This window comes from Rhinatrema bivittatum, chromosome 1 (genome assembly GCF_901001135.1).
Source record: "Rhinatrema bivittatum chromosome 1, aRhiBiv1.1, whole genome shotgun sequence".
Lineage (NCBI taxonomy): Eukaryota > Metazoa > Chordata > Amphibia > Gymnophiona > Rhinatrematidae > Rhinatrema > Rhinatrema bivittatum.
This window is the reverse complement of record NC_042615.1, coordinates 789,216,830-789,232,141: the sequence shown is the minus strand read 5'-3', so window position 1 is coordinate 789,232,141 and position 15,312 is coordinate 789,216,830. Positions and strand designations below refer to the sequence as shown.

The 15,312-nt window shown below is 42.6% G+C and overlaps 1 protein-coding gene across 9 annotated transcripts in view; it reads right to left on the bottom strand.

The window, feature by feature from the left end:
- Positions 1 to 15,312, bottom strand: part of FDX2 (ferredoxin 2) — a 41,637-nt gene that overhangs the window by 19,360 nt on the left and 6,965 nt on the right. For 8 of the 9 annotated variants that reach the window (XM_029580769.1, XM_029580760.1, XM_029580729.1 and 5 more), the window contains one exon: positions 2,958 to 3,009. In XM_029580769.1, the coding sequence (XP_029436629.1) occupies positions 2,958 to 3,009 (52 nt within the window). The remainder of the gene's footprint in view (positions 1 to 2,957; positions 3,010 to 15,312) is intronic. The other variant, XM_029580787.1, reaches the window with a different exon arrangement.

Sequence of the window (15,312 nt, the reverse complement as noted above, 5' to 3'; positions counted from 1 at the left end):
GTAACAAAAAGGTTCCTGAAAATGAAGGCCATGGTGGTTTCAAACCAACTATAATCATGCCAGAAAACACAAGGAAAGCTCAATTTGCACTGATCGACAGTCACAATTTTGGAAGAAAGGTATATTGTCTTGATTTATCAATTAAAGCTACAGCTTCAGAATGGAAAGGCATATATTGCATTATATTTTATCTACTTCGTTACATAAGAACTTGCCATACTGGGTCAGAGCGAGGGTCCATCAAGCCCAGTATCCTGTTGCCAACAGTGGCCAATCAGGTCACAAGTACCTGGCAGGATCCCAAACAGTAAACAGATCCCGTGCTGCTATTGCAGAGTGCTAAGTAATCTGGGCAATAATATCCCAGACCTGCAAGTCCTAACAGTGGAGGTGGACTTGAACATTGTTGCTGTTAGTCAGGGATCACCGATTCTCTTGATTGAGATACAGCCATCCCAGGCTATAACTTGTTAAGGAAGGACAGAAAAGCGGCAGTAGCAGCTTTTTATATTAAAAACAGTATCCAAGCAACTGAACTGCAATGGATGTGGGGTAGATAAGAAGCATTATGGACTGTCCTTTAAAAAAAAGAAGGGAAAAAAAAAAAAGATGCTTGTTTTTACTATTGTGGTCTGCAGGCCTTGGACTCAAATAGAAGAACTGGGCAGAGATCTGGTTGAAGACATCCAAAAGGTGGGAAAGAAAGGAGAAGTGTTGCTCAGATTTTAATCTGCCAGATGGAGACTGGAATATCCCTTCTACAGAATCTATAAGAAGCAGATATAGTGGATACCCTTCAAGGAGCTCTGCGCAAACAAATGGTAATGGAATCTATGAGGGAGGGTATAATACCCACCCTAGTGCTCACTAATAAGGTCTCTAACATCCAAACAGGTGCCCTCCTGAGTACCAGTAATCATCAGATGGTGCGGTTTGATGCTGCACATAGGATACAGAAAAAAAAGTCACACAAAGACCCAAGCTTTGAATTTCAAAACTACGGACTTTGTCAAAATAAGGGCATACCCAGAGGAAGAACTAAAAGACTGGGAGAGAATGGGTGAGCTGGAACAACAGTGGGCCAAATTAAAAGGAGCTATTACAAAGGCAATAAATCTATGTGTAAATCAAAGTAAGAGGAAAAAGAAAATCGATCTGGTCCTCAAAGGAGGTGGCTGAAACAAAAAAAGAACAAAGTTAAAGTAGTGTAATGGCTTCCCGAAAAGAGGAAGAGAGAGAAAAATACCTGGTGAAACTGAGGGACATGAAGACAAATTAGGAAAGCAAAAGAAAGGATTGCCAAAGAGTAACGTGAGGTGACAAAACAGTTTTCAGATATATCAGAGAAAGCAGGGAGGCCTGAAGTGGTAGAGTGAAACTGAAAGGTTGACAAGGAGCAATGTGTAGAAAGAGAGAGAGAGAGAGATGAAGAAATGGCAGAAATACTAAACAAATACTTCAGTTCGGTGTTCACTAAAGAAGAACCTGGAGAAGGACAGTTGCTGGTTAACAAGACCACAGATGGGAATGGAGTAAGATGACTGTTTTCAGAAGAGCATGTATGGGAAGAGCTAGGAAGACAAAGTGGACAAGGCCATGGGGCCGGATGAGGTACATCCTGGGATACTGAGGGAGCTCAGAGGTGTGTTTGGGGGGAGGGGGGGGGGGGGAATCCGCTGTGTGACCTGTTCAATAGATCCCTGGAAATGGGAGTGGTGCAGAGTGACTGGAGAAGAGCAGTTATAGTCCCACTTCACAAGAGTGGGAACAGAGAGGAGGCTGGAAACTACAGGCCGGTTAGCCTCACCTCAGTGGTGGGAAAATTAATGGAGATGCTGCTGAAGGAAAGGGTAGTGAACTATCCACAATCCGGTGGGTTGCTGGACCTGAGGCAGCAAGGATTCACCAGAGGAAGGTCTTGTCACAAATCTGATTGATTTTTTTGATTGGGTGACTAGAGAATTGGATCAGAGAAGAGTACTTGATGTGATTTGCTTGGATTTCAAAACTTTCTATATGGTCCCACATAGGAGGTTCATGAATAAAATGAGAAGCAAGGTGGTGGAATGGATTACAAACCAGTTGACAGACAGAAGACAGCATGCAATAGTAAATGGAACTTAGTCTGAAGAGAAAACAGTGTTAAGCGAAGTGCCATAGACTGGCTCTGTTCGGTGTCTTAGTAAGTGATACTGCGGAAGGGACAGAAGGTAAAGTTTGTCTATTTGCAGTTGATACTAAGATCTGCAACAGAGTGGATAAGCCAGAAGGAGCAGAGAGAATGAAAAGTGAGTTAAGAAAACTTGAAGAGTGATCGAAGTTTTAGCAGCTGGGATTCAATGCTAAGAAGTGCAGAGTCATGCATCTGGGATGCAGCAATCCAAAACAGCTGTATGTGATGAGGGGGGAGACTGATGTGCATGAACCAAGAGAGAGACCTTGGGGGTAATAGGATCTGGAAATCTAAAGATTGCGAAGCAATGTGACAAGGTGACAGCTAAAGTCAGAAGGATGCTGGGCTGCACAGAAAGGAATAACCAACAGGAAAAAGGAGGTGATAATGCCCTTGTACAGGGCCTTGGTGAGGCCTCACCTGGAGTACTGTGTGCAGTTCTGGAGCCCATCTCTCAAAAAGGACAGACAGGATGGAGGCAGTCCAGACAACGGTAACCAAAATGGTGTGGGGTCTGCATCGGAAGACTTATGGGGAGAGGCTGAAGGAATTAATAGGGAAGGTGCACGATTGACAATAGCAGAAGAGGAAAGGAAAACCAAATTTTCATGTGCATTCACAATCTGACTTCAACAAGGTATTTAAGTGCATTTCTTTAGTTCGTTAATGGTTTAGTAGCTCGGATTATGGCTACAGTACAGGTCTTTACATATTTAATGATGGCTGCAATTAGATCACACTTTGATAGGGCTACTCTAATGCAACCACAGAGAAATTTACTTACATGTCATCCGAAGGCTTGGAGTCTAGGCTTTGTTCTTCAGCCTGGTACACTGCTGAACATATAACAGAACTTAGTTACCATTTAACTATAATTTAATTTAAAGTGTTCTTGTTCAATAGTGCATAATAAGTTATGTTTAATTGTGCACAATGCAAAATCTTCCATCATGAACGACTTCATTCCCAATTCCCAAAATTACTTTATCTCCTAATTTACTGGAATAATGTAAAATTTTAACATGAGATACATAATTATTAAAACATAATCACTGAAAATTAGACCTGTACAGGCAGAGAGATTCCACAAATTACTAATGACTTACAGAGAGTGCTGTGATGTTTGGGTCAAGCTGGAAGCGCAATTTCAGGCCAAATGGGATCCTGGGAGTGTTTTTGTAAGAACAGGTACAATATTTGGTCCAGAAAGAAAAGCTGTGCACACCTCTGTTACATAAAAACATAACAGCAGAAAAAGACCATATCGCCTATCTCGCCTGCCTATCATTCCAATTAATTTAGCATTATAATTCCCATCACTTCCTTAAAGATCCCATGGTTATTCAATGGATAGACGAGCTCTGTAGATAACCTCACTTTGGATGAAGAGACATACACACTCTGTGAGGAAATGTTGCCAAGTTCCATCAGAAAACGGTAACTAGAAGAAAAGGTGAGCTGAAGCAGCAAAGCAGTCAGAATTCATTCTTAGGACGAGCATGGATTTAACAGTCTAAATTAGAGGTGTGCATTCGTTTTTAATGAAATGTATCAGACAACAAAATGGTCTATTTTGTCTTTTTTCCCCCGAAAAAATCATCCCTGAAATTTTGTGGAAATTGGTATTTTGTTTTTCTGTGCACTAACTAGACTTGCTGTACAGTAACTCTGTATTACGGCACACTAACAACTGTTAGTGCACAGTAATTTCCATTAATGCGTACTGCGCAATAACGAGCATGAATTTAGATGCTCGTGCGCCTAAATAGGCATTCAACTGGGCGTGAATCTGGACACTCATGTGCCCAGAAAGGCGCCTAATCACAAATCTTTGCCGCTTTGAGCGCTATGTAGGTGCTCTGCTGGCCGCCTATTTGGCCTCTCGGTTGTGGATATAGGCGTTAAGTCAGGTGCAACTCTGGACGATCGGGCGCTCATAAAATCAGCCATCTGGATGCTCGTGAATGCATATGCATGTTCAGTAAAAAACATGATCCTGGAATGTATTTTTTTATTATTTTGAATAACTCTGTATTAGGGCGCACCTCAGTGGGAACCTTTGCAACAAAATAACTAACTAACAAGACAACAGCCAATGGGAATACAGATTCATACCTGTTGACAACGAATTGCTCCTCTGAATGACAATTCACTAACGTGTCAATTTAGTAACATTTTCTGTTACTACACAGGAACTCTGTATTATGGTGTACTAACTGGAATTATTGCGCAGTACAAACGGGTTTTAAGATGTACTAACAGCTGTTAGTGCGCCATAATAGAGTTATTCAAAATAATTAAAAATTAAAAAATGATTATTGCCTCCAAACTATATCTGTTACTGATGCTTCCATGATATCTTCGGGGGCAGGAGCATCATGCCATACAAAAAACGTTGGGGTTATTTGGTGGGGAAAGAAGGCACGTTTATCCTATGCCACGTTGACAGTCCCTAAAGTGAAGAATGGTGCTGGGGTCCCGGATTTTAAGCTTTATAATTGGGTGGCCCTCTTTGTGTTTCTTAGGAGATTGGATAAATGCTACCTCATAGTATACAGATCATCGTCTCCTGGTTGCACTTTGTGCACCCCTTTGCAGTGCTACATACTAGAGCAGCAGACCTATGGAGGTTCACAAGTCTTTCCCATTTAATCCAAGTCGCTCGGCGGACTTGGGTGACACGTTGGAGACTTCTGTCCTTGCCGCTCCATGTGTCTTTACAACTCCCCTTACAGGCAAATCCCAGGGTTCCTGCTTTAGCCATAATAGGAACCAAGAATATGAGGTCTCATCAGATTGGGCTTTGCGTTATTTTGTCATATCAGATAGAGTCCTTATTCACTTATGATGAATGTAGAGATAAATTGGGATTTCATTAAGAACGCTTATATGGGCAAAGTAGGGCGTTTTTCCACGAGCTTGTATCTGCAGAGCCTGGAAACTGGAAAATACTTCTTAGACTGTATTGTAGAAATTGATTAGTGCTAAACAGGGGTCCTTATCTAATCTATATATTTTCTTCAGAATATGGATACTGCTGAAGATCTTGATATATTTGTGCTTCGTGATAGTGGATATTTTATTATGTATCAATCCCCAATCACAGCTCTTTGTGAGCTACAATTTAGAATCTTTCACAGAATGGGCTTTTCACCTTCATGAGCGTATAACGTGGGGCTTATAGCAGATGATGTCTTAAATGTGGGTGCCTTGTTGATCCATTGTTTATGACAATTCAGACCCATACAGAATTTCTGGGAATTGATAAGGGCCCAACTTGGTTAAATCTTACAAATGGAAGTACATTGGTCTTGCACTTTTTGTATTCTTAATGACAGTGGAGAAGAGAGTTTAAATGTGGATAATATCTTATTTGCCTCTAAGGTCTGCATTTTGCTTCAATGTGGCAGACCTCATGACTTATCTCCTTCAGCTGGAATATGGATCCCAATATTGCTGTTTTTTCTACGAAGAAGAAACTCTTTTTCAAAGATATTTGGTACTCATTCTACTGCACTTTAACGCCAACTCTGCAAAGCTTGATTTCTTTTGATGTTTGACTGGAAAGGCGATATGAATGTTTGGGGAGCTGAAATAATTCCAAGCTTTTTACAATTGGTGGCCCGGATGGACTGATATTTCCTTACATGGAAGTCATGTGGATTAGACCATGATCTCTCTCTCTCTCTGTTCACTCTAAGTGTGGGGAGGGGGAGATTGGGAATATGCTATTTGGGAAAATGTTTTGTAGAACATAAGAAGATAAGAATTGCCATACTGGGTCAGACTAAGAGTCCATCAAGCCCAGTATCCAGTGGCCAATCCAAGTCACAAGTACCTGGCAAGTACCCAAGCATTAAATAAATCTCAAGCTACTATGTGTTGCGGTCTGGGAGCTGCGGTTCGAGAGTGGACCCTTGAGCCGAACCACCCTGGGTAGAGTAGCTCGGGAGGCGGAGCCACAAGCACAGGTCTTCGCCTGGGAACCAGGAACCCCCCAGGAGGAGCCCGTAGGGTCCCAGAACCTCGGGACTTGGGAGTGCAGCTAAGCTCTTCACCCGGGAACCAGGACCCCCCAGGAGGAGCCCGTAGGGTCCCAGTCCCTTGGGACTTCTGCACAGTGATAGTCTCTCTAGGAAGGCCCAGGCAAGGGTGAGCACAGAGTCCAGAAGCAAGAGCCTATAGGCCAGAGGGCACAGAGCAAGCGGAAGCCAGCAGCGAGTAGGCCAGAGCCTGGCAGGAAGTAGAAGGTCTTGGGACCCAAGACAGTCTGGTAGTGGTTCCAGCCCAGACCTGCAGGAGGCACTGTCCGGAGGACAGGAGCGTAGCAGCTGTGGCAGAGAAGCTGAGGACTGAGGCAGGCGACAGGCAGCGGTCGAGTCAGGAACGAGCAGAGGTCGGTGGCTGGCGGCAGGCAGAAGCAGGGTCAGGAACGAGCAGAGGTCTGTAGCTGAAGCGGAACAACGGAAGTGCAACTAAGAACTACACACTGTAGCGACCCTCGTTGCAAGGCAATGAGAGAACTGAGGAACGCCGGTTATATCGGGCTTGGGGCGTGGCGTGGCCAGCTCAGGCGGGGTCAGGCTTCCGGTGAGCGTACGTCCATAACGCGCGTCCCCGCGTGCGCGCGGGGTGGCAGCGAGACGGCCCAGCAATGGCGGACGTCCTGAATCCTCAGCAGAGCCGCGGAGGCGGCATTCCCGGCCTCGGAGGCGAGTCCTGAACACGGCTAGCAAGGGGGAAGCGGTAGAGACCGCAACACTATGCTTACTAATTAATAGCAGTTTTTGGATTTATCCTCGAGGAAGTTATCCAATCCTTTTTTAAATCCAGTTACTCTAACTGCTGTAACCACATCTTCTGGCAATGAATTCCAGAGCTTAACTATGCACTGCGTGAAAAAGAATTTTCTTTGATTTGTTTAAATGAGCTACTTGCTAACTTTATGGAGTGCCCCCTAGTCCTTCTATTATCTGAGAAATTATCCAATTTACATTAACTTTTTCAATGATTTTGTAGACCTCCATCATATCCACCCTCAGTCATCTCTTCTCCAAACTGACCAGCCCTAACTTCCTTAGCCTTTTCTCATACGGCAGCCGTTGAGTCCTATTGCAGTGTCATGTTGTTAATTTTTGTGTTTCTCTGTTCAATTCCTCAATAACGAAATTTGGAAAAAAACACACATTCCAGGGCCATGTTTTTGCTGAACATGCATATGCATTAGTGAGTGTCCCGATGGGCAATTACTTAGGTGAAATTCTGGGTGTACGACCATCCAGATTTGCACCCGACTTGAGCACCTATATCCGCACCCGAGTGGCCAAATAGGCAGCCAGCAGAGCACCTATATTGGTGCCCCGAGTGGCAAAGATTTGTGATTAGTTAGGCGCCTTTCTGGGCTCACGAGCATCCAGATTCGCACTCAGTTGAGCGTCTATCTAGGCACAAATTTCCATAATTTACTTATTTTTACATCCCATGGAAGTGCCAACGCCTGTTTTGCCGCTTCGTTAGTGCGCATTAATTCCTAGTTGGCACGCACTATGGAACACCAATGAGCATGCTCAATGTAGTGCGCACTAACTCCGAAATTGAAAAACAAAATAAGACCGTCCCGACCTATTTTACCCACAAAATGGTCTTAAAAATGAAGTGACCTGAAAACGTTCAGGAAAAAAAAAAAAAAAAACAAAAACAAAAAAAACCACACCACACACTGCACATCCCTAGTCTAAATTATTCTGCAATACTTTTCTTCCTCCATCATCTGAAGCATCAGAACTCAAGCATCCCGTCATTTTTTCGGGCTTAAAAACTGACTCAACAGCTGCTGACCTCCAGCAATAAATAAGACTGCTTCTGCTCGAGTCCAGAAAGATAACCACTTCCTGATGGGCACTTTGACCGAGGGGCAGCAGAAAATATTTCAACGTCGCAGTTCTCAACCTTTTCCCATTCAAACAGCTGCGTCAAAATCAAGAGGCCCCATACAAATCATCGGTGCATCCCAAATTCCCAGCACTCCTGTATTTGTCAGCAGTTTGCTCTCTGTACCTTCGAAGAATGGGATCACCTCTTCAGTACAAGACAAATACTTGCTGTCCTGCATCTTACGCTCCATCTTCTCGATGACTTTTCGGTCCTTCCTGAGATGATTTTTGTTGCTATATATTTTGTCGACATATTTGGTTCAGTTACTTGTTCAAACAGTTTGTGTTTTGTGCTTCAGTTTAGGTCTGGCATCTCACATTATGGCTCTTCTATAGCTAGATATTTTACAATGTTACACAGGCTGAAAAGACCAGAGGTCCACCCAGTTTAACCTAAAGCCTTCTCTCTAAGGTATTCCAGGTTGAAAGTAACACAAGAAACTAAACGCCTCCTCCCCACCACGATACAAATGTCATTAGAATGCAATGTTACAGATGGTCTGAGGCAGGGATTCTCATACTGCGACTGTGCTCCTTCCTAGAATTTTACCTTAGAACCCCGAGACTTCACCAGGTTGCTCCTGTTTCCTCATTCTCTCACCCCTCTAATCTTCTACTTCCTTCTTCAGTCTCCTTCCTGTTTCCCTTTCCTCTCCAAACAGCAGGTACTCCCCCAAAGCAGAACACACCCCACCCTCTCTTCCCACGTCTTTATTTTTTAGTAGAGCAAAATCCAGTCACCCAATCTCCTAAAGCTCTCTTCCCTTTCCAGCTGCATCCTCTCTTCATCTCCAAGACTTTCAGCTTCCTGTCACCTTTATTCTATTGTTTTAACCTCTTTACTTTTTTCTATTCCCTCTCTCTTTTTTGCTTGCCCCCAACCACCCCTCCTCCCTTAGTTGCTTTCAAACCTTCCTTGACTTCATCTCCTTCCTGTCTGTTCTAGGCCCTATTCACCAGGAGCTTTGAATTCTTTAGAGTCAGTCATAACACTCTTTGGAGTATACCAGTTGTACAGAACCAGCACTCACTGCTTTGAGAATACTTCTCTGGGCCATAGCAGGAACAGTAGAAACGTGGGAGGTCAGGAACCTTTAGTAAGCTATTAAATTCTGGAGAAAACAGGACAAAGGAAACCTTGACCCCACTGGCCTGATGTTATATCTGTGTTCAGTCAATACCCAAGGCATCTGCACATATCCAGACCTAGATCCTCAGTACTTGGCTTCATTTCCTGTTCTGCATAGCTCTCGGCACTGTGGCTGGTTGCCACATGGGCAGAAGGGCCCTATGTATATGGCCTCTGATCTCTTTTTAACCTTTGACAGAAGGTGAAATTTAATCATACCTGGTAATTTCCTTTCCTTGAGTCCAGCTAGACAAGGCCATACATTAGGGATTTCCCCCCTCCACAGCTGACAAAGAGTTCGCACCTTTTTCTCCCTTATGACATCATGTCCCGGTATAAGGTAGATGAGGCTTCAGGCAGCTGCCAGTAACCCGACAAAGCAAGAAACAACTACCCTACAACTACCCTACAACAAATTAAGGTTAAACAAAAGACAAAACAAAGGCTGCCCCGGATACAGGCATCCTCTGGTCCTCTGAGTAGTTCCATAAACAAAAAGCAGAAACTGCTGGGCCTTACAAATAATGCTTTTAATTTATAATTTCTTTTCTCTTTGTTTTTTGAAAGACAAAGATGGAGTCTTGAACTTCTATCCCCCTTCTAGGCCGAGAATGAAGGTAACTTATAGACTTACCATACATTGACTCATAGCTGTACCCTCTTCCTGGGAGGGCATCTGGACTGGTCGAGCAAGACTCAAGGAAAGGAAATCAGGTAAGATTAAATTTCACCTTATCTGTTAGACCAGTCCTTACTTTGGTAATTAAACCCTGGGGCAGAGGAAGAGTGCGCCACTCTTAGGATGCCTGCCCCAACGCATCCAACCTATGCTGCTTGGGAAACGATGGCCAGCTGGTTGCTCTGCCAATTCTTTCTGGGCCTCCTGATGAAACCTCTGCCCATGACGCTACCTGCGCTCTAGCAGAATGCATCATGAGCCCTGCTGGTACCTGTTTTCTATGGCAGATATACATTGAAGTGATTGCCTCTCTGACCCATCTAATGAAACTGGGCTTAGAAGTCTCTTTCCCCCCCCCCCCCCCTTCTGTACACTCCCATGTAATACAAACAACTTATTTGTCTCTCAAAAGAGGTTCATAACTTTCAGGTATCTTAATAGTATGCACCTGACATCCACATAAGTGGAGCTTTGTAGTTCCTCTCCATACCTTATTGTCCTTAAAGACTGGCGTGATATTACCTGATTTAGGTGGAACAGTGACATCACTTTGGGCCAAAAGGAGGGGACCAGTTAGAGTGAGCACATCTACTGTATCAGTGCTGGTATCTCCGAGATGTGCCTGGCTGAGCAGGTGGTAACCAAAGGCTGTCTTCAATGATCCCAGTCTTCTTGGCTCAATTTGTGGAGCTCCTGGTCTATTATATGTTTTGTTCCCCCACCCCTACCCCTCAGGACACAGCCAATGTCTGGATGTGCAGCTACATATAGGCCCTTAATGGGGCCCCTTTTACATGATATGGCTGCTGCCTGCAGTCTTAAGGAGTTAAAAGATAAGCCCTTGTCTAACCTAGTTGGATGGAGTCTAAGATGGATGAGACATCTGCTTTTCTTGGTGAACACGGAGCATGAGTGAAAGTAAATTTTCAAATAAGCACCATATGCAAATGTAAGCTAACGAGGTTGATATCTTTCAAGCAGGCCTGAAAAAAGCTCAGCAAGTGAGGGAGAGGATGTCTGTTTCTGAGAGCAAGCTACCACTGGGGAGAATCAGCTTCTATGACCCATTTCCCCAGGAGCCCATAATTTCAACCAGGCCTTGGATGCACCAAGACTCTGGAAGCTGACTAGGAACCTGTCCTTACTAGTTCGCATCTTGCTGGAGACAGAGACTATTGGCAACTGGTTGAAAATACAGCTGCTGGTAGGGTCCTGGGGAAATCTAGAACATCTGCTAAATCTTTGTTACAACTTCATTGGTTACCTATAGCGAACAGATATAAACTCAAGAACTTGGTTTTGGCTCCCCCTCATTGAATGGCTTGAAGCTAAAAGGCATTTACGATCTGTGGGGGAAGCAGTATCTCCAGCTTCTGCCAATAAAATAAATTTGGTCATTTTCATTTGTATAACAGATCCTTTGCAGCTATAATTCAAGATTTATGGAATATTCTTCCATTGGAACTGAAAGAAGTAAATTTAATGAAATTTCAGAAAAAGCTAAAGACGTGTTTATGACTGTCGACAATTAGTTTCTATCATTTTATAGATTTTGGGCTTGAAATTCCATGCCAATTGCAGAATATCCTACCAGTGTTGATAATTAGTCTTGCTTGCTGTCGGGGGTGGGGGGGGGGGAGGATTAATTATTTGGGGTCTGGAATCGAATATGTATTGCTATGCCTTTTCTAATGATATTGTTTTAGATATGTGAGTTTTGCATTTTGCTCTGTTTGTTGTTTTGTTCATCGCTTTGGTGATAGTGTTATTTTTTGCTGGTTGTAAGGTAAACCGAAGTGATAATTAATCTTGTTAATTGAACCTCGGTATATAAAAAGTTATAAATAAATAAATAAATAGTTTCCATCTGTAAAGCATTTCAGAAATGCTATTAAATAAAAATAAAACACAGTCTGAAGCCACCCCCCTCCCTGATATCTGGAGGTTACATTACAAGGGAGAAAAGGGTGTGGACTCTTTTTCCGATAGCTGCTGAGGAGTGAATCCCCTAAATTAAGCGCTAGTCTAGCAGGAATAAGGAATAGTCCTTTCTGGTTCCTCAATATTATAAACAATTCTTGCTTTCAAAATTAGCATAAGATCTGTACACTTTTCCTATTTAAAACTTTATTTTAGGGACAGTAAATACAACCTGAAATGCTTTAACACAATTATTGATTTTTAGGAATGAGATTTTGTTAATAAACTGCTAGACCATGCACATAAGAACATTCCATGCTGGGTCAGACCGAGGGTCCATCAAGCCCAGCAACCTGTCTTCAACAGTGGTTAATCCAGGCCATAAGAACCTGGCAAGTACTCAAAAACTAAGTCTATCCCATGTTACTGTTGCTAGTAATAGTGGCTATTTTCTAAGTCAACTTAATAGCAGGTAATGGACTTCTCCTCCAAGAACTTATCCAATCCTTTTTTAAACCCAGCTACACTAACTGCACTAACCACATCCTCTGGCAACAAATTCCAGAGTTTAATTGTGCGTTGAGTGAAAAAGAACTTTCTCTGATTAGTTTTAAATGTGCCACATGCTAACTTCAGGGAGTGCCCCCTAGTCTTTCTATTATCTGAAAGAGTAAATAACCGATTCACATCTACCTGTTCTAGACCTCTCATGATTTTAAAACACCTCTATCATATCCCCCCTCAGCCGTCTCTTCTCCAAGCTGAAAAGTCCTAACCTCTTTACCCTTTCCTCATAGGGGAGCGGTTCCATTCACCTTATTTTAGTTGCCCTTTTCTGTACCTTCTCCAAGCAAATTATATCTTTTTTGAGATGCAGCGACCAGAATTGTACACAGTATTCAAGGTGCGGTCTCACCATGGAGCGATACAGAGGCATTATGACATTTTCCGTTTTATTCACCATTCCCTTTCTAATAATTCCCAGCATTCTGTTTGCTTTTTTGACTGCCGCAGCACACTGAACCGATCTCTTTCTTGGGTTGTAGCACCTAATAGGGAACCTAACATTGTGTAACTATACATGGGTTATTATTCCGTATATGCATCACCTTGCACTTATCCACATTAAATTTCATCTGCCATTCTGATGCCCAATTTTCTAGTCTCACAAGGTCTTCCTGCAATTTAGCTTGTGATTTAACTACTTGTAATTTAACTACTCTGACCAATTTTGTATCAGCTGCAAATCTGATTACCTCTCTTGTCGTATTTCTTTTCAGATCATTTATAAATATATTGAAAAGTAAGGGTCCCAATACAGATCCCTGAGGCACTCCCTTCCACTGAGAAAATTGACCGTTTAATCCTACTCTCTGTTTCCTGTCTTTTAACCAGTTTGTAATCCACGAAAGGACATCGCCACCTATCCCATGACTTTTTACTTTTCCTAGAAGCCTCTCATGAGGATCTTTGTCAAACGCCTTCTGAAAATCCAAGTACACTACATCTACTGGTTCACCTTTATCCACGTTTATTAACTCCTTCAAAAAAGTGAAGCAAGACTTGCCTTGCGTAAAGCCATGCTGACTTTGTCCCATTAAACCATGTCTTTCTATATGTTCTGTGATTTTGATGTTTAGAACACTTTCCACTACTTTTCCTGGCACTGAAGATAGACTAAACGGTCTGTAGTTTCCCGAATCGCCCTAGAGCCCTTTTAAAATATTGGGGTTACATTAGCTATCCTCAAGTCTTCAGATACAATGGATGATTTTAGTGATAGGTTACAAATTTTTTACTAATAGGTCTGAAATTTCATTTTTGAGTTCCTTCAGAACCCTGGGTGTATACCATCCGGTCCAGGAGATTTACTACTCTTCAGTTTGTCAATCAGGCCTACCACATCTTCTAGGTTCACCGTGATTTGGTTCAGTCCATCTGAATCATTACCCATGAAAACCTTCTCCAGTACGGGTACCTCCCCAACATCCTCTTCAGTAAACACTGAAGCAAAGAAATTATTTAATCTTTCCGCGATGGCCTTATCTTCTCTAAGTGCCCCTTTAACTCCTCGATCATCTAACGGTCCAACTGACTCCCTCACAGGCTTTCTGCTTCGGATATATTTTAAAAAGTTTTTGCCTCTACGGCCAACTTCTTTTCAAATTCTCTCTTAGCCTGTTTTAACAATGTCTTACATTTAACTTGCCAACGCTTATGCATTATCCTATTTTCTTCTGTTGGATCCTTCTTCCAATTTTTGAATGAAGATCTTTTGGCTAAAATAGCTTCTTTCACCCCCCCTTTTAACCATGCCAGTAATCGTTTTGCCTTCTTTCCACCTTTTTTAATGTGTGGAATACATCTGGACTGTGCTTCTAGGATGGTATTTTTTAACAATGACCACACCTCTTGCACACTTTTTACCTTTGTAGCTGCTCCTTTCAGTTTTTTTCCTAACAATTTTTCTCATTTTATCAAAGTTTCCCTTTTGAAAGTTTAATATGAGAGCCGTGGATTTGCTTACTGTCCCCCTTCCAGTCATTAATTCAAATTTGATCATATTATGATCACTATTGCCAAGCAGCCCCACCACCGTTACCTCTCTCACCAAATCCTGTGCTCCACTGAGAATTAGATCTAAAATTGCTCCCTCTCGTCAGATCCTGAACCAATTGCTCCATAAAAATGTCATTTACTCCTTCCGGGAACTTTATATCTCTAGCATGTACCGATGATACATTTACCCAATCAATATTGGGGTAATTGACGTCTCCCATTATCACCGCACTACCAATTCAGTTAGCTTCCCTAATTTCTCTTAGCATTTCACTGTCAGTCTCACCATCTTGACCAGGTGGACTATCACTATAGTCTTCCCCGACACAAGGGATTTCTACCCATAAAGATTTGATTGTGCATTTAGTCTCATGCAGGATGTTTATCCTGTTGGACTCTATGCCATCCCGGACATAAAGCGCTACACCTCCTCCCAGAGCTCCTCTCTGTCATTGCGATATAATTTGTACCCCGGTATAGCACCGTCCCATTGGTTATCCTCTTTCCACCATGTCTCTGAGATGCCAATTAAGTCTCTGTCATCATTCACTGCTATACATTCTAATTCTCCCATCTTACTTCTTAGACTTCTGGCATTAGCAGACAAACATTTCCAATGTTGTTTGTATTTTCATTCTGCTTTTTAATTGATAGGGATGAGTTAGAATTTTTTAGCTCAGGTGAGTTTTTAATTACAGGCACTTGGACTACTTTTCTAATTATTGGAACCTCACTGTCGGGATGCCCTAATTCTAATGCATCATTAGTATCCTTTGAAGATACCTCTCTCCGAACCATGCACTGCTGAGCGACTGTCGGCTTTCCCCTTTGTTCTAGTTTAAAAGCTGCTCTATCTCCTTTTTAAAAGGTTAGCACCAGCAGTCTGGTTCCACCCTGGTTAAGGTGGAGCCCATCCCTT